This window comes from Oncorhynchus masou, chromosome 33 (genome assembly GCF_036934945.1).
Source record: "Oncorhynchus masou masou isolate Uvic2021 chromosome 33, UVic_Omas_1.1, whole genome shotgun sequence".
Taxonomy (NCBI): Eukaryota; Metazoa; Chordata; class Actinopteri; order Salmoniformes; family Salmonidae; genus Oncorhynchus; species Oncorhynchus masou.
Genome location: NC_088244.1, coordinates 1,675,473 through 1,697,610, shown reverse-complemented (window position 1 = coordinate 1,697,610; position 22,138 = coordinate 1,675,473). Strand labels below are relative to the sequence as shown.

The window sequence follows — 22,138 nt, the reverse complement described above, 5'->3', positions numbered from 1 at the left end:
GTGGGAACAACATCCTCTACGCACTTCCTGATGAACTCAGTCACAGTGGGAACAACATCCTCTACGCACTTCCTGATGAACTCAGTCACAGTGGGAACAACATCCTCTACGCACTTCCTGATGAACAGTCACAGTGGGAACAACATCCTCTACACACTTCCTGATGAACTCAGTCACCGTGGGAACAACATCCTCTACGCACTTCCTGATGAATTCAGTCACAGTGGGAACAACATCCTCTACACACTTCCTGATGAATTCAGTCACAGTGGGAACAACATCCTCTACGCACTTCCTGATGAACTCAGTCACAGTGGGAACAACATCCTCTACGCACTTCCTGATGAATTCAGTCACTGTGGGAACAACATCCTCTACACACTTCCTGATGAATTCAGTCACAGTGGGAACAACATCCTCTACACACTTCCTGATGAACTCAGTCACAGTGGGAACAACATCCTCTACACACTTCCTGATGAACTCAGTCACAGTGGGAACAACATCCTCTACGCACTTCCTGATGAACTCAGTCACAGTGGGAACAACATCCTCTAAGCACTTCCTGATGAACAGTCACAGTGGGAACAGCATCCTCTACACACTTCCTGATGAATTCAGTCACAGTGGGAACAACATCCTCTACACACTTCCTGATGAACTCAGTCACCGTGGGAACAACATCCTCTACGCACTTCCTGATGAACAGTCACAGTGGGAACAACATCCTCTAAGCACTTCCTGATGAACTCAGTCACAGTGGGAACAACATCCTCTAAGCACTTCCTGATGAATTCAGTCACAGTGGGAACAACATCCTCTACACACTTCCTAATGAACTCAGTCACTGTGGGAACAACATCCTCTACGCACTTCCTGATGAACAGTCACTGTGGGAACAACATCCTCTAAGCACTTCCTGATGAACTCAGTCACAGTGGGAACAACATCCTCTAAGCACTTCCTGATGAACAGTCACAGTGGGAACAACATCCTCTACACACTTCCTGATGAACAGTCACAGTGGGAACAACATCCTCTACGCACTTCCTGAAAGGTTTGGTACTAATCAAAAGGGGTCAAAGAGGCTCCCGAGTGGTGCAGTGGCCCAAGGCTCCTAGAGATCCTGGTTCAAGTCCAGGCTCTGTCGGAGCCGGCCGTGACCGGGAGACCCATGCACAATTGGCCCAGTGTCATCTAGGTTAGTGGAGGGTTTGGCCGGCAGGGATGTTTTTGTCCCATTAAGCTCTAGTGACTCCTGTGGCGGGCCGGGCATGATTGCCAGGTGTTTGGTTTCCGGGTTAAGCGGCATTGCGTCAAGAAGCAGTACGGTTGTTTCAGAGGACACACGGCTCTCAACCTTCACTTTTCCCGAGTCCATACTGGAGTTGCAGCGATGGGACAAGACTGTAACTACCAATTGGATACCACAAAATGGGGGGGGGGGACATTTAACTTCTTCGATATAGGGGGCGCTCTTTTAATTTTTGGATAAAAAAACGTTCCCGTTTTAAACAAGATATTTTACCACGAAGAGATGCTCGACTATGCATATAATTGACAGCTTTGGAAAGAAAACACTCTGACGTTTCCAAAACTGCAAAGATATTATCTGTGAGTGCCACAGAACTAATGCTACAGGCGAAACCAAGATAAAATTTCATACAGGAAATGCCCCAGATTTTGAATGCGCTGTGTTCCAATGTCTCCTTATATGGCTGCGAATGCGCCAGGAATGAGCCTACACTTTCTGTCATTTCCCCAAGGTGTCTGCAGCATTGTGACATATTTGTAGGCATATCATTGGAAGATTGACCATAAGAGACTACATTTACCAGGTGTCCGCTTGGTGTCCTCCGTCGAAATTATTGCGCAATCTCCAGCTGCGTCCACTTTTCACTTGGTTCAAAGGAGAAAGGCAACTGCCACGAATGATTTATCATCGAATAGATATGTGAAAAACACCTTGAGGATTGATTCTAAACAACGTTTGCCATGTTTCTGTCGATATTATGGAGTTAATTTGAAAAACGTTTGGTGTTGTAATGACTGAATTTTCATTTTTTTTCTTAGCGTGATGAACAAAACGGAGCGATTTCTCCTACACAAATAATCTTTTTGGGAAAAACTGAACATTTGCTATCTAACTGAGGGTCTCCTCATTGAAAACATCCGAAGTTCTTCAAAGGTAAATGATTTTATTTGAATGCTTTTCTTGTTTTTGTGAAAATGTTGCTTGCTGAATGCTAGGCTTAATGCTATGCTAGCTATCAATACTCTTACACAAATGTTTGTGTAGCTATGGTTGAAAAGCATATTTTGAAAATATGAGATGACAGTGTTGTTAACAAAAGGCTAAGCTTGTGAGCCAATATATTTATTTCATTTCATTTGCGATTTTCATGAATAGTTATTAAGAAACAAAAGGGGTGCACACAGAAAGTAACTGAAATCATATGGAAGTACCCTGCAGTGACTGCTGCTTTGTTCCTTTAAATTAAGACCTGTTTGTCGTCATTGTAGAAAACTGAGAAGCATTACATGTTCTGTTATTAGCTGCTACAATTCCAACTTCTACTCAGATAGAGTGCAGGAGGAAAGAAACATTTCAACAGAGAGGGGGTCTGTCTCTCTGTACATCAGGGGATCACGTACATTTTGAGAATCAGGATTTCATTCTTGGCAGCCTTGCGTACTTTCCTCCCGTCCTTCTTCAGAAACTTCTTACAGACAAAGACCTTGTTGGTCTGTCTGTCTTTAGCCATACACAGCTCACAGAACTCCTTCCTGCAGAGAGGGAGTGGGGAGAGGGAGGAGAGGGAGGAGAGAAGGTAGAGAGTGAAGAGAGAGGGTTGAGAGAGAGAAGAGAGGGTGAGAGACAGTGATAGAGCAAAAGAGAAAGGAGGCAGAGGAGAAAATAATCAGGACAGATGCATTTTAAAGCAGCACTCCTCAATCTCTGTTAATGCCGAAAAACATTCCCAGCGGACAAAAACGCAAGGTTAGGGCCATATTAGACAGACCGACATGTTTTAAATGGCTTTAAAACAAAACAAGGCCATGAAGAGCGCCCGGGCAGACACAGAGAAACACGACAAAGTGCATTAACACACATCCACTTTCTGTCGGAAAGACAGAAAGACTGAGGACTGAGAACAGAGGACTGCATCTTTAACAGTAACATAGTGGTTAACAGACTACATAATGAACAGAGTGGTTAACAGACTACATAATGAACAGAGTGGTTATTAGACTACATAATGAACAGAGTGGTTAACAGACTACATAATGAACAGAGTGGTTAACAGACTACATAATGAACATAGTGGTTATTACTCTACATAACAAACAGAGTGGTTATTAGACTACATAACGAACAGAGTGGTTATTAGACTACATAATGAACAGAGTGGTTATTAGACTACATAACGAACAGAGTGGTTATTAGACTACATAATGAACAGAGTGGTTAACAGACTACATAATGAACAGAGTGGTTAACAGACTACATAATGAACAGAGTGGTTAACAGACTACATAATGAACAGAGTGGTTATTAGACTACATAATGAACAGAGTGGTTAACAGACTACATAATGAACAGAGTGGTTAACAGACTACATAATGAACAGAGTGGTGAACAGACTACATAATGAACAGAGTGGTTAACAGACTACATAATGAACAGAGTGGTTATTAGACTACATAATGAACAGAGTGGTTATTAGACTACATAATGAACAGAGTGGTGAACAGACTACATAATGAACAGAGTGGTTAACAGACTACATAATGAACAGAGTGGTTATTAGACTACATAATGAACAGAGTGGTTATTAGACTACATAACGAACAGAGTGGTTAACAGACTACATAATGAACAGAGTGGTTATTAGACTACATAATGAACAGAGTGGTTATTAGACTACATAATGAACAGAGTGGTTAACAGACTACATAATGAACAGAGTGGTTAACAGACTACATAATGAACAGAGTGGTTATTACTCTACATAACAAACAGAGTGGTTAACAGACTACATAATGAACATAGTGGTTATTACTCTACATAACAAACAGAGTGGTTATTAGACTACATAATGAACAGAGTGGTTAACAGACTACATAATGAACAGAGTGGTTAACAGACTACATAATGAACAGAGTGGTTATTACTCTACATAACAAACAGAGTGGTTATTAGACTACATAATGAACAGAGTGGTTAACAGACTACATAATGAACAGAGTGGTTAACAGACTACATAATGAACAGAGTGGTTAACAGACTACATAATGAACAGAGTGGTTATTACTCTACATAACAAACAGAGTGGTTATTAGACTACATAATGAACAGAGTGGTTAACAGACTACATAATGAACAGAGTGGTTAACAGACTACATAATGAACAGAGTGGTTAACAGACTACATAATTAACAGTGTCTACATATTGCTGGTTGATGATTTAAGAGGATTTAATTAAAGTGGGCTGGATGGAGACTTTTCAACCTTAGTCATTATCTCCAGCACAATACCAGGATCTACCTCAGACATTATCTCAGCACAATACCAGGATCTACCTCAGTCATTATCTCAGCACAATACCAGGATCTACCTAGTCATTATCTCCAGCACAATACCAGGATGTACCTCAGTCATTATCTCAGCACAATACCAGGATCTACCTCAGTCATTATCTCAGCACAATACCAGGATCTACCTCAGTCATTATCTCCAGCACAATACCAGGATCTACCTAGTCATTATCTCAGCACAATACCAGAATCTACCTCAGTCATTATCTCAGCACAATATCAGGATCTACCTCAGTCATTATCTCAGCACAGTACCAGGATCTACTTCAGTCATTATCTCAGCACAATACCAGAATCTACCTCAGTCATTATCTCAGCACAATACCAGGATCTACCTCAGTCATTATCTCCAGTACAATACCAGGATCTACCTCAGTCATTATCTCCAGCACAATACCAGGATCTACCTCAGTCATTATCTCCAGCACAATACCAGGATCTACCTCAGTCATTATCTCAGCACAATACCAGGATCTACCTCAGTCATTATCTCAGCACAATACCAGGATCTACCTCAGTCATTATCTCAGCACAATACCAGGATCTACTTCAGTCATTATCTCAGCACAATACCAGGATCTACCTCAGTCATTATCTCAGCACAATATCAGGATCTACCTCAGTAATTATCTCAGCACAATACCAGGATCTACCTCAGTCATTATCTCAGCACAATACCAGGATCTACCTCAGTCATTATCTCAGCACAATACCAGAATCTACCTCAGTCATTATCTCCAGCACAATACCAGGATCTACCTCAGTCATTATCTCCAGCACAATACCAGGATCTACCTCAGTCATTATCTCAGCACAATACCAGGATCTACCTCAGTCATTATCTCAGCACAATACGAGGATCTACCTCAGTCATTATCTCAGCACAATACCAGGATCGACCTAGTCATTATCTCCAGCACAATACCAGGATCTACCTCAGTCATTATCTCAGCACAATACAAGGATCTACCTCAGTCATTATCTCAGCACAATATCAGGATCTACCTCAGTAATTATCTCAGTACAATACCAGGATCTACCTAGTCATTATCTCAGCACAATACCAGGATCTACGTAGTCATTATCTCAGCACAATACCAGGATCTACCTCAGTCATTATCTCAGCACAATACCAGGATCTACCTCAGTCATTATCTCCAGCACAATACCAGGATCTACCTCAGTCATTATCTCCAGCACAATACCAGGATCTACCTCAGTCATTATCTCAGCACAATACCAGGATCTACCTCAGTCATTATCTCAGCACAATACCAGGATCTACCTCAGTCATTATCTCAGCACAATACCAGGATCTACCTCAGTCATTATCTCAGCACAATACCAGGATCTACTTCAGTCATTATCTCAGCACAATACCAGGATCTACCTCAGTCATTATCTCAGCACAATACCAGGATCTACCTCAGTCATTATCTCAGCACAATACCAGGATCTACCTCAGTCATTATATCAGCACAATACCAGGATCTACCTCAGTCATTATCTCAGCACAATACCAGGATCTACCTCAGTCATTATCTCAGCACAATACCAGTATCTTCCCTAGTCATTATCTCAGCACAATACCAGGATCTACCTCAGTCATTATCTCAGCACAATACCAGGATCTACCTCAGTCATTATCTCAGCACAATACCAGGATCTGCCTCAGTCATTATCTCAGCACAATACCAGGATCTATCTAGTCATTATCTCAGCACAATACCAGGATCTACCTCAGTCATTATCTCCAGCACAATACCAGGATCTACCTCAGTAATTATCTCAGCACAATACCAGGATCTACCTAGTCATTATCTCAGCACAATACCAGGATCCGCCTCAGTCATTATCTAAGCACAATACCAGGATCTACCTCAGTCATTATCTCCAGCACAATACCAGGATCTACCTCAGTCATTATCTCAGCACAATACCAGAATCTACCTCAGTCATTATCTCAGCACAATATCAGGATCTACCTCAGTCATTATCTCAGCACAGTACCAGGATCTACTTCAGTCATTATCTCAGCACAATACCAGAATCTACCTCAGTCATTATCTCAGCACAATACCAGGATCTACCTCAGTCATTATCTCAGCACAATACCAGGATCTACCTCAGTAATTATCTCAGCACAATACCAGGATCTACCTCAGTCATTATCTCCATCACAGTACCAGAATCTACCTCAGTCATTATCTCAGCACAATACCAGGATCTACCTCAGTCATTATCTCAGCACAATACCAGGATCTACCTAGTCATTATCTCAGCACAATACCAGGATCTACCTCAGTCATTATCTCAGCACAATACCAGGATCTACCTCAGTCATTATCTCCAGTACAATACCAGGATCTACCTCAGTCATTATCTCCAGCACAATACCAGGATCTACCTCAGTCATTATCTCCAGCACAATACCAGGATCTACCTCAGTCATTATCTCAGCACAATACCAGGATCTACCTCAGTCATTATCTCAGCACAATACCAGGATCTACCTCAGTCATTATCTCAGCACAATACCAGGATCTACTTCAGTCATTATCTCAGCACAATATCAGGATCTACCTCAGTCATTATCTCAGCACAATATCAGGATCTACCTCAGTAATTATCTCAGCACAATACCAGGATCTACCTCAGTCATTATCTCAGCACAATACCAGGATCTACCTCAGTCATTATCTCAGCACAATACCAGAATCTACCTCAGTCATTATCTCCAGCACAATACCAGGATCTACCTCAGTCATTATCTCCAGCACAATACCAGGATCTACCTCAGTCATTATCTCAGCACAATACCAGGATCTACCTCAGTCATTATCTCAGCACAATACGAGGATCTACCTCAGTCATTATCTCAGCACAATACCAGGATCGACCTAGTCATTATCTCCAGCACAATACCAGGATCTACCTCAGTCATTATCTCAGCACAATACCAGGATCTACCTCAGTCATTATCTCAGCACAATATCAGGATCTACCTCAGTAATTATCTCAGTACAATACCAGGATCTACCTAGTCATTATCTCAGCACAATACCAGGATCTACGTAGTCATTATCTCCAGCACAATACCAGGATCTACCTCAGTAATTATCTCAGCCGAATACCAGGATCTACCTCAGTCATGATCTCAGCACAATACCAGGATCTACCTCAGTCATTATCTCAGCACAATACCAGGATCTACCTCAGTCATTATCTCCAGCACAATACCAGGATCTACCTCAGTCATTATCTCCAGCACAATACCAGGATCTACCTCAGTCATTATCTCAGCACAATACCAGGATCTACCTCAGTCATTATATCAGCACAATACCAGGATCTACCTCAGTCATTATCTCAGCACAATACCAGGATCTACCTCAGTCATTATCTCAGCACAATACCAGTATCTACCTCAGTCATTATCTCAGCACAATACCAGGATCTACCTCAGTCATTATCTCAGCACAATACCAGGATCTACCTCAGTCATTATCTCAGCACAATACCAGGATCTGCCTCAGTCATTATCTCAGCACAATACCAGGATCTATCTAGTCATTATCTCAGCACAATACCAGGATCTACCTCAGTCATTATCTCCAGCACAATACCAGGATCTACCTCAGTAATTATCTCAGCACAATACCAGGATCTACCTAGTCATTATCTCAGCACAATACCAGGATCCGCCTCAGTCATTATCTAAGCACAATACCAGGATCTACCTCAGTCATTATCTCCAGCACAATACCAGGATCTACCTAGTCATTATCTCAGCACAATACCAGAATCTACCTCAGTCATTATCTCAGCACAATATCAGGATCTACCTCAGTCATTATCTCAGCACAGTACCAGGATCTACTTCAGTCATTATCTCAGCACAATACCAGAATCTACCTCAGTCATTATCTCAGCACAATACCAGGATCTACCTCAGTCATTATCTCAGCACAATACCAGGATCTACCTCAGTAATTATCTCAGCACAATACCAGGATCTACCTCAGTCATTATCTCAGCACAATACCAGGATCTACCTAGTCATTATCTCAGCACAATACCAGGATCTACCTCAGTCATTATCTCAGCACAATACCAGGATCTACCTCAGTCATTATCTCCAGTACAATACGAGGATCTACCTCAGTCATTATCTCCAGCACAATACCAGGATCTACCTCAGTCATTATCTCCAGCACAATACCAGGATCTACCTCAGTCATTATCTCAGCACAATACCAGGATCTACCTCAGTCATTATCTCAGCACAATACCAGGATCTACCTCAGTCATTATCTCAGCACAATACCAGGATCTACTTCAGTCATTATCTCAGCACAATACCAGGATCTACCTCAGTCATTATCTCAGCACAATATCAGGATCTACCTCAGTAATTATCTCAGCACAATACCAGGATCTACCTCAGTCATTATCTCAGCACAATACCAGGATCTACCTCAGTCATTATCTCAGCACAATACCAGAATCTACCTCAGTCATTATCTCCAGCACAATACCAGGATCTACCTCAGTCATTATCTCCAGCACAATACCAGGATCTACCTCAGTCATTATCTCAGCACAATACCAGGATCGACCTAGTCATTATCTCCAGCACAATACCAGGATCTACCTCAGTCATTATCTCAGCACAATACCAGGATCTACCTCAGTCATTATCTCAGCACAATATCAGGATCTACCTCAGTAATTATCTCAGTACAATACCAGGATCTACCTAGTCATTATCTCAGCACAATACCAGGATCTACGTAGTCATTATCTCCAGCACAATACCAGGATCTACCTCAGTAATTATCTCAGCCGAATACCAGGATCTACCTCAGTCATGATCTCAGCACAATACCAGGATCTACCTCAGTCATTATCTCAGCACAATACCAGGATCTAACTCAGTCATTATCTCCAGCACAATACCAGGATCTAACTCAGTCATTATCTCCAGCACAATACCAGGATCTACCTCAGTCATTATCTCAGCACAATACCAGGATCTACCTCAGTCATTATCTCAGCACAATACCAGGATCTACCTCAGTCATTATCTCAGCACAATACCAGGATCTACTTCAGTCATTATCTCAGCACAATACCAGGATCTACCTCAGTCATTATCTCAGCACAATACCAGGATCTACCTCAGTCATTATCTCAGCACAATACCAGGATCTACCTCAGTCATTATATCAGCACAATACCAGGATCTACCTCAGTCATTATCTCAGCACAATACCAGGATCTACCTCAGTCATTATCTCAGCACAATACCAGGATCTACCTCAGTCATTATCTCCAGCACAATACCAGGATCTACCTTAGTCATTATCTCAGCACAATACCAGGATCTACCTCAGTCATTATCTCAGCACAATACCAGGATCTTCCCTAGTCATTATCTCAGCACAATACCAGGATCTACCTCAGTCATTATCTCAGCACAATACCAGGATCTACCTCAGTCATTATCTCAGCACAATACCAGGATCTGCCTCAGTCATTATCTCAGCACAATACCAGGATCTATCTAGTCATTATCTCAGCACAATACCAGGCTCTACCTCAGTCATTATCTCCAGCACAATACCAGGATCTACCTCAGTAATTATCTCAGCACAATACCAGGATCTACCTAGTCATTATCTCAGCACAATACCAGGATCCGCCTCAGTCATTATCTAAGCACAATACCAGGATCTACCTCAGTCATTATCTCCAGCACAATACCAGGATCTACCTAGTCATTATCTCAGCACAATACCAGAATCTACCTCAGTCATTATCTCAGCACAATATCAGGATCTACCTCAGTCATTATCTCAGCACAGTACCAGGATCTACTTCAGTCATTATCTCAGCACAATACCAGAATCTACCTCAGTCATTATCTCAGCACAATACCAGGATCTACCTCAGTCATTATCTCAGCACAATACCAGGATCTACCTCAGTAATTATCTCAGCACAATACCAGGATCTACCTAGTCATTATCTCAGCACAATACCAGGATCTACCTCAGTCATTATCTCAGCACAATACCAGGATCTACCTCAGTCATTATCTCCAGTACAATACCAGGATCTACCTCAGTCATTATCTCCAGCACAATACCAGGATCTACCTCAGTCATTATCTCCAGCACAATACCAGGATCTACCTCAGTCATTATCTCAGCACAATACCAGGATCTACCTCAGTCATTATCTCAGCACAATACCAGGATCTACCTCAGTCATTATCTCAGCACAATACCAGGATCTACTTCAGTCATTATCTCAGCACAATACCAGGATCTACCTCAGTCATTATCTCAGCACAATATCAGGATCTACCTCAGTAATTATCTCAGCACAATACCAGGATCTACCTCAGTCATTATCTCAGCACAATACCAGGATCTACCTCAGTCATTATCTCAGCACAATACCAGAATCTACCTCCGTCATTATCTCCAGCACAATACCAGGATCTACCTCAGTCATTATCTCCAGCACAATACCAGGATCTACCTCAGTCATTATCTCAGCACAATACGAGGATCTACCTCAGTCATTATCTCAACACAATACCAGGATCGACCTAGTCATTATCTCCAGCACAATACCAGGATCTACCTCAGTCATTATCTCAGCACAATACCAGGATCTACCTCAGTCATTATCTCAGCACAATATCAGGATCTACCTCAGTAATTATCTCAGTACAATACCAGGATCTACCTAGTCATTATCTCAGCACAATACCAGGATCTACGTAGTCATTATCTCCAGCACAATACCAGGATCTACCTCAGTAATTATCTCAGCCGAATACCAGGATCTACCTCAGTCATGATCTCAGCACAATACCAGGATCTACCTCAGTCATTATCTCAGCACAATACCAGGATCTACCTCAGTCATTATCTCCAGCACAATACCAGGATCTACCTCAGTCATTATCTCCAGCACAATACCAGGATCTACCTCAGTCATTATCTCAGCACAATACCAGGATCTACCTCAGTCATTATCTCAGCACAATACCAGGATCTACCTCAGTCATTATCTCAGCACAATACCAGGATCTACCTCAGTCATTATCTCAGCACAATACCAGGATCTACTTCAGTCATTATCTCAGCACAATACCAGGATCTACCTCAGTCATTATCTCAGCACAATACCAGGATCTACCTCAGTCATTATCTCAGCACAATACCAGGATCTACCTCAGTCATTATATCAGCACAATACCAGGATCTACCTCAGTCATTATCTCAGCACAATACCAGGATCTACCTCAGTCATTATCTCAGCACAATACCAGGATCTTCCCTGGTCATTATCTCAGCACAATACCAGGATCTACCTCAGTCATTATCTCAGCACAATACCAGGATCTACCTCAGTCATTATCTCAGCACAATACCAGGATCTGCCTCAGTCATTATCTCAGCACAATACCAGGATCTATCTAGTCATTATCTCAGCACAATACCAGGATCTACCTCAGTCATTATCTCCAGCACAATACCAGGATCTACCTCAGTAATTATCTCAGCACAATACCAGGATCTACCTAGTCATTATCTCAGCACAATACCAGGATCCGCCTCAGTCATTATCTAAGCACAATACCAGGATCTACCTCAGTCATTATCTCAGCTTAATACCAGGATCTACCTCAGTCATTATCTCAGCACAATACCAGGATCTACCTCAGTCATTATCTCAGCACAATACCAGGATCTACCTCAGTCATTATCTCAGCACAATACCAGGATCTACCTCAGTCATTATCTCAGCACAATACCAGGATCTACCTCAGTCATTATCTCCAGCACAATACCAGGATCTACCTCAGTCATTATCTCAGCACAATACCAGGCTCTACCTCAGTCATTATCTCCAGCACAATACCAGGATCTACCTCAGTCATTATCTCCAGCACAATACCAGGATCTACCTCAGTCATTATCTCCAGCACAATACCAGGATCTACCTCAGTCATTATCTCCAGCACAATACCAGGATCTACCTCAGTCATTATCTCAGCACAATACCAGGCTCTACCTCAGTCATTATCTCCAGCACAATACCAGGATCTACCTCAGTCATTATCTCCAGCACAATACCAGGATCTACCTCAGTCATTATCTCCAGCACAATACCAGGATCTACCTCAGTCATTATCTCAGCACAATACCAGGATCTACCTCAGTCATTATCTCAGCACAATACCAGGGCTACATACGTGAAAACTAAACATTTTTATGTTTTGTAGAAACAAATATTACGTTTTTAAAAACAGCGATTTTGAAACTCTATGATCATTTTGGGTGTCGTGCGGAGCAGGAAAACACCCTCCACACCCTCATAGAAACGCCCCGTTTTCACACATGTACACTGGAGACGATGAAGTTGAAAAGTGGCTTCAACTCCATACACTTGAGATATAATACTAAACACTAAATACTGACAGACAAATCCCAACTTCCATTGCATTAATATTGACAGGAAACTTAGGTGGAAGTTAGGATTTACCCCTGTGACACACCGCAGTCCTAAACACTACACCAGACACTGATGGACAAACCCTAACTTATGTTAACTAGAGACTAGGTGAAAATGTGACGTTTTTTTAAATTTTACCTTTATTTTACTAGGCAAGTGAGTTAAGAACAAATTCTTGTTTTCAATGACGTCCTAGGAACAGTGGGTTAACTGCCTGTTCAGGGGCAGAACGACAGATTTGTACCTTGTCAGCTCGGGGGTTTGAACTAGCAACCTTTCGGTTACTAGTCCAACGCTCTAACCACTAGGCTACCCTGCCGCCCCATTAGGATTCAACTCTGAGACACACAACAGCGTTAAACCACAACCACAAATCTACCACACAAATGAAAGTGGCAGACGCCATCTCCATACCAACTTCATATTATGTTACGAATTAAACATTGGTTTACAGAATATGACCACATGGTTTCTCCTTTACCTCAACCTGACATCATGAATATGAACACATGGTTTCTCCTTTACCTCAACCTGACATCATGAATAATGAATATGACCACATGGTTTCCCCTTTACCTCAACCTGACATCATGAATAATGAATATGAACACATGGTTTCCCCTTTACCTCAACCTGACATCATGAATATGAACACATGGTTTCCCCTTTACCTCAACCTGACATCATGAATATGACCACATGGTTTCTCCTTTACCTCAACCTGACATCATGAATATGACCACATGGTTTCCCCTTTACCTCAACCTGACATCATGAATAATGAATATGACCACATGGTTTCCCCTTTACCTCAACCTGACATCATGAATATGACCACATGGTTTCTCCTTTACCTCAACCTGACATCATGAATAATGAATATGAACACATGGTTTCCCCTTTACCTCAACCTGACATCATGAATAATGACCACATGGTTTCCCCTTTACCTCAACCTGACATCATGAATATGACCACATGGTTTCCCCTTTACCTCAACCTGACATCATGAATAATTAATATGACCAAATGGTTTCTCCTTTACCTCAACCTGACATCATGAATATGACCACATGGTTTCCCCTTTACCTCAACCTGACACATCATGAATATGACCACATGGTTTCTCCTTTACCTCAACCTGACATCATGAATATGACCACATGGTTTCTCCTTTACCTCAACCTGACATCATGAATATGACCACATGGTTTCTCCTTTACCTCAACCTGACATCATGAATATGACCACATGGTTTCCCCTTTACCTCAACCTGACACATCATGAATATGACCACATGGTTTCTCCTTTACCTCAACCTGACACATCATGAATATGACCACATGGTTTCCCCTTTACCTCAACCTGACATCATGAATATGACCACATGGTTTCTCCTTTACCTCAACCTGACATCATGAATAATGAATATGACCACATGGTTTCCCCTTTACCTCAACCTGACATCATGAATAATGAATATGACCACATGGTTTCCCCTTTACCTCAACCTGACATCATGAATAATGAATATGACCACATGGTTTCCCCTTTACCTCAACCTGACATCATGAATAATGAATATGACCACATGGTTTCCCCTTTACCTCAACCTGACATCATGAATAATGAATATGACCACATGGTTTCCCCTTTACCACAACCTGACATCATGAATAATGAATATGACCACATGGTTTCCCCTTTACCTCAACCTGACATCATGAATATGACCACATGGTTTCCCCTTTACCTCAACCTGACATCATGAATAATGAATATGACCACATGGTTTCCCCTTTACCACAACCTGACATCATGAATAATGAATATGACCACATGGTTTCCCCTTTACCTCAACCTGACATCATGAATAATGAATATGACCACATGGTTTCCCCTTTACCTCAACCTGACATCATGAATAATGAATATGACCACATGGTTTCCCCTTTACCTCAACCTGACATCATGAATAATGAATATGACCACATGGTTTCCCCTTTACCTCAACCTGACATCATGAATATGACCACATGGTTTCCCCTTTACCTCAACCTGACATCATGAATATGACCACATGGTTTCCCCTTTACCTCAACCTGACATCATGAATAATGAATATGAACACATGGTTTCCCCTTTACCTCAACCTGACATCATGAATAATGACCACATGGTTTCCCCTTTACCTCAACCTGACATCATGAATAATGAATATGACCACATGGTTTCCCCTTTACCTCAACCTGACATCATGAATAATGAATATGACCACATGGTTTCCCCTTTACCTCAACCTGACATCATGAATATGACCACATGGTTTCCCCTTTACCTCAACCTGACATCATGAATATGACCACATGGTTTCCCCTTTACCTCAACCTGACATCATGAATATGACCACATGGTTTCCCCTTTACCTCAACCTGACATCATGAATATGACCACATGGTTTCCCCTTTACCTCAACCTGACATCATGAATAATGAATATGAACACATGGTTTCCCCTTTACCTCAACCTGACATCATGAATAATGAATATGAACACATGGTTTCCCCTTTACCTCAACCTGACATCATGAATAATGAATATGAACACATGGTTTCCCCTTTACCTCAACCTGACATCATGAATATGACCACATGGTTTCTCCTTTACCTCAACCTGACATCATGAATATGACCACATGGTTTCCCCTTTACCTCAACCTGACATCATGAATATGACCACATGGTTTCCCCTTTACCTCAACCTGACATCATGAATATGACCACATGGTTTCCCCTTTACCTCAACCTGACATCATGAATAATGACCACATGGTTTCTCCTTTACCTCAACCTGACATCATGAATAATGAATATGACCACATGGTTTCCCCTTTACCTCAACCTGACATCATGAATATGACCACATGGTTTCCCCTTTACCTCAACCTGACATCATGAATATGACCACATGGTTTCCCCTTTACCTCAACCTGACATCATGAATATGACCACATGGTTTCCCCTTTACCTCAACCTGACATCATGAATATGAACACATGGTTTCCCCTTTACCTCAACCTGACATCATGAATATGACCACATGGTTTCCCCTTTACCTCAACCTGACATCATGAATATGACCACATGGTTTCCCCTTTACCTCAACCTGACATCATGAATAATGAATATGACCACATGGTTTCCCCTTTACCTCAACCTGACATCATGAATATGAACACATGGTTTCCCCTTTACCTCAACCTGACATCATGAATATGACCACATGGTTTCCCCTTTACCTCAACCTGACATCATGAATATGAACACATGGTTTCTCCTTTACCTCAACCTGACATCATGAATATGACCACATGGTTTCCCCTTTACCTCAACCTGACATCATGAATAATGAATATGACCACATGGTTTCCCCTTTACCTCAACCTGACATCATGAATATGACCACATGGTTTCTCCTTTACCTCAACCTGACATCATGAATATGAACACATGGTTTCCCCTTTACCTCAACCTGACACATCATGACTGCATAAAACATATATGGGGAAATCTTCTCCCTGCTTTCTTATAGCTCTTATAGCTTATGTTCAGAAATCTCCCTGCTTTCTTTTAGCACCCAGTACTCAGAAATGTTTCAATAGTTGTTTGTGAAATAGTCACTATATAAGTGAAAACCTTTCTTGTGTGTGTGTCTGTGTGTGTGTGTGTCTGTGTGTGTGTGTGTGTGTGTGTGTCTGTGTGTGTGTGTGTGTGTCTCTCTGCGTGTGTGTGTTATATAAAACACGGAGCATAGCGCTCCAAGTCCAGATGGTGTTGTTCCCATATGGCAGCACACTGAGCTGCGTGTGTTGGTCATAACTCGGTCAGTGCATCAGATTATCACAGCTACCTCGCTTAACTGACAGAGGAGGAGCCCAGAACTGCAGGGTACAGGAGACTACAAAGCTACCTCGCTCAGTTAACTGACAGAGGAGGAGCCCGGAACTGCAGGGTACAGGAGGAACTGGGAAATTAAATTAAACACTGTTTGAGGAACAGCTGCATACTCTATAGAGGTGAATTCTGTTACATTTAGACTAAATGTAGTGCACTATACAGGACCCATAGAGCTCTGATTAAAAGTAGTGCACTATACAGGACCCATAGGGATCTGGTTAAATGTAGTGCACTATACAGGACCCATAGGGCTCTGATTAAAAGTAGTGCACTATACAGGACCCATAGGGATCTGGTTAAATGTAGTGCACTATACAGGACCCATAGGGATCTGGTTAAATGTAGTGCACTATACAGGACCCATAGAGCTCTGATTAAAAGTAGTGCACTATACAGGACCCATAGGGATCTGGTTAAATGTAGTGCACTATACAGGACCCATAGAGCTCTGATTAAAAGTAGTGCACTATACAGGACCCATAGGGATCTGGTTAAATGTAGTGCACTATACAGGACCCATAGGGCTCTGGTTAAATGTAGTGCACTATAGAGGACCCATAGGGATCTGGTTAAATGTAGTGCACTATACAGGACCCATAGGGATCTGGTTAAATGTAGTGCACTATACAGGACCCATAGGGATCTGGTTAAATGTAGTGCACTATACAGGACCCATAGGACTCTGGTTAAATGTAGTGCACTATACAGGACCCATAGGACTCTGGTTAAATGTAGTGCACTATACAGGACCCATAGGACTCTGGTTAAATTTAGTGCACTATACAGGACCCATAGGGCTCTGGTTAAATGTAGTGCACTATACAGGACCCATAGGGATCTGGTTAAATGTAGTGCACTATACAGGACCCATAGGGATCTGGTTAAATGTAGTGCACTATATAAGACCCATAGGACTCTGATTAAATGTAGTGCACTATACAGGACCCTTTGGGATCTGGTTAAATGTAGTGCACTATATAGGACCCATAGGGCTCTGATTAAATGTAGTGCACTATGCAGGGAATAGGTAGTCATATAAGACGCCCTTAGCCTATTTGAAGGGTGGCTGGCGTGGCCAACCCTCTACTAATACAGTATAATATGATGCTTACGCTTTGAGGACCTGTCCAATCTCGTACTTGTCGGTGACATCAGAGATGTCGTCTAAGTTCCGCCCATCTCGCAGGGCAAGGCACCCAAATGGCATGGCGGCATCCACCTATCAGAGACAAACATTGCATTGTCAATCAACACATATACCAATAAAGAACAAGCATTGCAGTGTCAATCAACTCCTTTAAAAGAGACAGTGAGTAAAGTTAAAGTTCAGACAGTGTTTCTGATAGAAATGCCCTTTATAAAACTGACACACAGCAAGTGAGTCATGTATTTTCTGTAGGATACGTTGTGCACACTGAGACCCAACCAATCTCTCTGTCCAAGAGGTTGAAGTCCCCAAACCCAACCAATCTCTCTGTCCAAGAGGTTGAAGTCCCCAAACCCAACCAATCTCTCTGTCCAAGAGGTTGAAGTCCCCAAACCCAACCAATCTCTCTGTCCAAGAGGTTGAAGTCCCCAAACCCAACCAATCTCTCTGTCCAAGAGGTTGAAGTCCCCAAACCCAACCAATCTCTCTATCCAAGAAGTTGAAGTCCCCAAACCCAACCAATCTCTCTGTCCAAGAGGTTGAAGTCCCCAAACCCAACCAATCTCTCTGTCCAAGAGGTTGAAGTACCCGAACCCAACCAATCTCTCTATCCAAGAGGTTGAAGTCCACGAACCCAACCAATCTCTCTATCCAAGAGGTTGAAGTCCATGAACCCAACCAATCTCTCTATCCAAGAGGTTGAAGTCCACGAACCCAAACAATCTCTCTATCCAAGAGGTTGAAGTACCCGAACCCAACCAATCTCTTTATCCAAGAGGTTGAAGTCCCTGAACCCAACCAATCTCTCTATCCAGGAGGTTGAAGTCCCCAAACCCAACTAATCTCTCTATCCAGGGGGTTGAAGTCCCCAAACCCAACCAATCTCTCTATCCAGGAGGTTGAAGTCCCCATATTGAAAAGAAACCAGCTGTGACATCATCACCCAAAGGACTCTGCCCACCCATAGAATTAGAATTCTACTTCTATCAAAGATTCTAATTAATTCTAATTCTATTTCTATCAATGATTCTAATTCATTCTAATTCTATCTAGGATTCTAATCCATTCTAATTCTACTGACCCTCCATCTTGGGATCATGTCAGTAAGCCCCTGGTCTTATAGGTTAGAAAGTCTCTATCCTAACCCCAGCCTCCATCTTGGGATCACGTCAGTAAGCCCCTGGTCTTATAGGTTAGAAAGTTTCTATCCTAACCCCAGCCTCCATCTTAGGATCACGTCAGTAAGCCCCTGGTCTTATAGGTTAGAAAGGCTCTATCCTAACCCCAGCCTCCATCTTAGGATCACGTCAGTAAGCCCCTGGTCTTATAGGTTAGAAAGTCTCTATCCTAACCCCAGCCTCCATCTTAGGATCACGTCAGTAAGCCCCTGGTCTTATAGGTTAGAAAGTCTCTATCCTAACCCCAGCCTCCATCTTGGGATCACGTCAGTAAGCCCCTGGTCTTATAGGTTAGAAAGTCTCTATCCTAACCCCAGCCTCCATCTTGGGATCACGTCAGTAAGCCCCTGGTCTTATAGGTTAGAAAGTTTCTATCCTAACCCCAGCCTCCATCTTAGGATCACGTCAGTAAGCCCCTGGTCTTATAGGTTAGAAAGTCTCTATCCTAACCCCAGCCTCCATCTTGGGATCACGTCAGTAAGCCCCTGGTCTTATAGGTTAGAAAGTCTCTATCCTAACCCCAGCCTCCATCTTGGGATCACGTCAGTAAGCCCCTGGTCTTATAGGTTAGAAAGTTTCTATCCTAACCCCAGCCTCCATCTTAGGATCACGTCAGTAAGCCCCTGGTCTTATAGGTTAGAAAGGCTCTATCCTAACCCCAGCCTCCATCTTAGGATCACGTCAGTAAGCCCCTGGTCTTATAGGTTAGAAAGTCTCTATCCTAACCCCAGCCTCCATCTTGGGATCACGTCAGTAAGCCCCTGGTCTTATAGGTTAGAAAGTCTCTATCCTAACCCCAGCCTCCATCTTAGGATCACGTCAGTAAGCCCCTGGTCTTATAGGTTAGAAAGTCTCTATCCTAACCCCAGCCTCCATCTTGGGATCACGTCAGTAAGCCCCTGGTCTTATAGGTTAGAAAGTCTCTATCCTAACCCCAGCCTCCATCTTGGGATCACGTCAGTAAAGCCCCTGGTCTTATAGGTTAGAAAGGCTCTATCCTAACCCCAGCCTCCATCTTGGGATCACGTCAGTAAGCCCCTGGTCTTATAGGTTAGAAAGTCTCTATCCTAACCCCAGCCTCCATCTTGGGATCACGTCAGTAAGCCCCTGGTCTTATAGGTTAGAAAGTCTCTATCCTAACCCCAGCCTCCATCTTGGGATCACGTCAGTAAGCCCCTGGTCTTATAGGTTAGAAAGTCTCTATCCTAACCCCAGCCTCCATCTTGGGATCACGTCAGTAAAGCCCCTGGTCTTATAGGTTAGAAAGGCTCTATCCTAACCCCAGCCTCCATCTTGGGATCATGTCAGTAAAGCCCCTGGTCTTATAGGTTAGAAAGTCTCTATCCTAACCCCAGCCTCCATCTTGGGATCATGTCAGTAAGCCCCTGGTCTTATAGGTTAGAAAGTCTTGATCCTAAATCTCATCTCCTCTGACACCACTGATCAGTTTCCCTTCGTCCAATACGAACCTAAACCATGAGGACATTAAAAGTCTAAATTGATATTAGATAATTATCTAGGCCAGGGAAACTTCCTTCCAGTGTAGTGTCAGGGACACAATTCTCATTGGATAACTTCCTCCCAGTCAGTCAGGGACACAGCTCTCATTGGATAACTTCCTCCCAGTCAGTCAGGGACACAATTCTCATTGGATAACTTCCTCCCAGTCAGTCAGTGACACAGATCTCATTGGATAACTTCCTCCCAGTCAGTCAGGGACACAGCTCTCATTGGATAACTTCCTCCCAGTCAGTCAGTGACACAGCTCTCATTGGATAACTTCCTCCCAGTCAGTCAGGGACACAGCTCTCATTGGATAACTTCCTCCCAGTCAGTCAGTGACACAGCTCTCATTGGATAACTTCCTCCCAGTCAGTCAGGGACACAGCTCTCATTGGATAACTTCCTCCCAGTCAGTCAGTGACACAGCTCTCATTGGATAACTTCCTCCCAGTCAGTCAGTGACACAGCTCTCATTGGATAACTTCCTCCCAGTCAGTCAGTGACACAGCTCTCATTGGATAACTTCCTCCCAGTCAGTCAGTGACACAGCTCTCATTGGATAAAATCCTCCCAGTCAGTCAGGGACACAGCTCTCATTGGATAAAGCCCATTAAATGTAATGGCAAAATGTAGATTTCCGCCTAAATAGACAAACCCAAAAGTAACTGCTTTTACATGATTCTGACATGCAAAACCGTTGAAAACATTTGAAAAGAAGACATCTGGGAGATGATGAGGAAATGGACTAGACAAATAGGAGTTACATAGTTCAGAATACACAATATCAAGTAGTTTTATTTTGAAATGCATCTTTCATTGACAAGCTATAAGGGAATTATTGATGCCCAGAGCTGGCAAAACATCAGATGGCTTCCACAACATGTGAACAATATCAGGGGAAATAAATGGGATTGTTAGACCTAACAAATAGAAATGGGCAGATGGTTTAGTAAGTGGTGTCAGGTGTGGCCTCAAAATGTTTCCAAGTGTCCCTAAACCTCTCCAAAGTGGCATATGTCTGTAAATTAGATCATCGTGTGATGGTTGTGAGGTTGCTTTGGGGCCCCAAATTCAGCCACTTCCAACACTAGTTGCTGTCAGAAGGCCAACTGGGGTTTATCCTTTTGCTTTTGCCATCTACTTGTGGAGAAAGAAAGCATTTACGAGCAGTGTCCACCAAGTGGTTAAAACAAGTCTTATACCACTTCCTGGTCTGGTGG

The 22,138-nt window shown here is 42.6% G+C and overlaps 1 protein-coding gene across 1 annotated transcript in view; it reads right to left on the bottom strand.

Annotated features, from left to right (window-relative positions):
* The window catches only part of LOC135527627 (caM kinase-like vesicle-associated protein), a 156,525-nt gene that overhangs the window by 48,283 nt on the left and 86,104 nt on the right, over positions 1-22,138 (bottom strand). The window contains exons 2-3 of the mRNA XM_064956116.1: positions 18,203-18,309; positions 2,656-2,787 (exon numbers count right to left, since the gene is read on the bottom strand). Of these exons, the coding sequence (XP_064812188.1) occupies positions 2,656-2,787; positions 18,203-18,297 (227 nt within the window). The 5' untranslated portion in view covers positions 18,298-18,309. The remainder of the gene's footprint in view (positions 1-2,655; positions 2,788-18,202; positions 18,310-22,138) is intronic.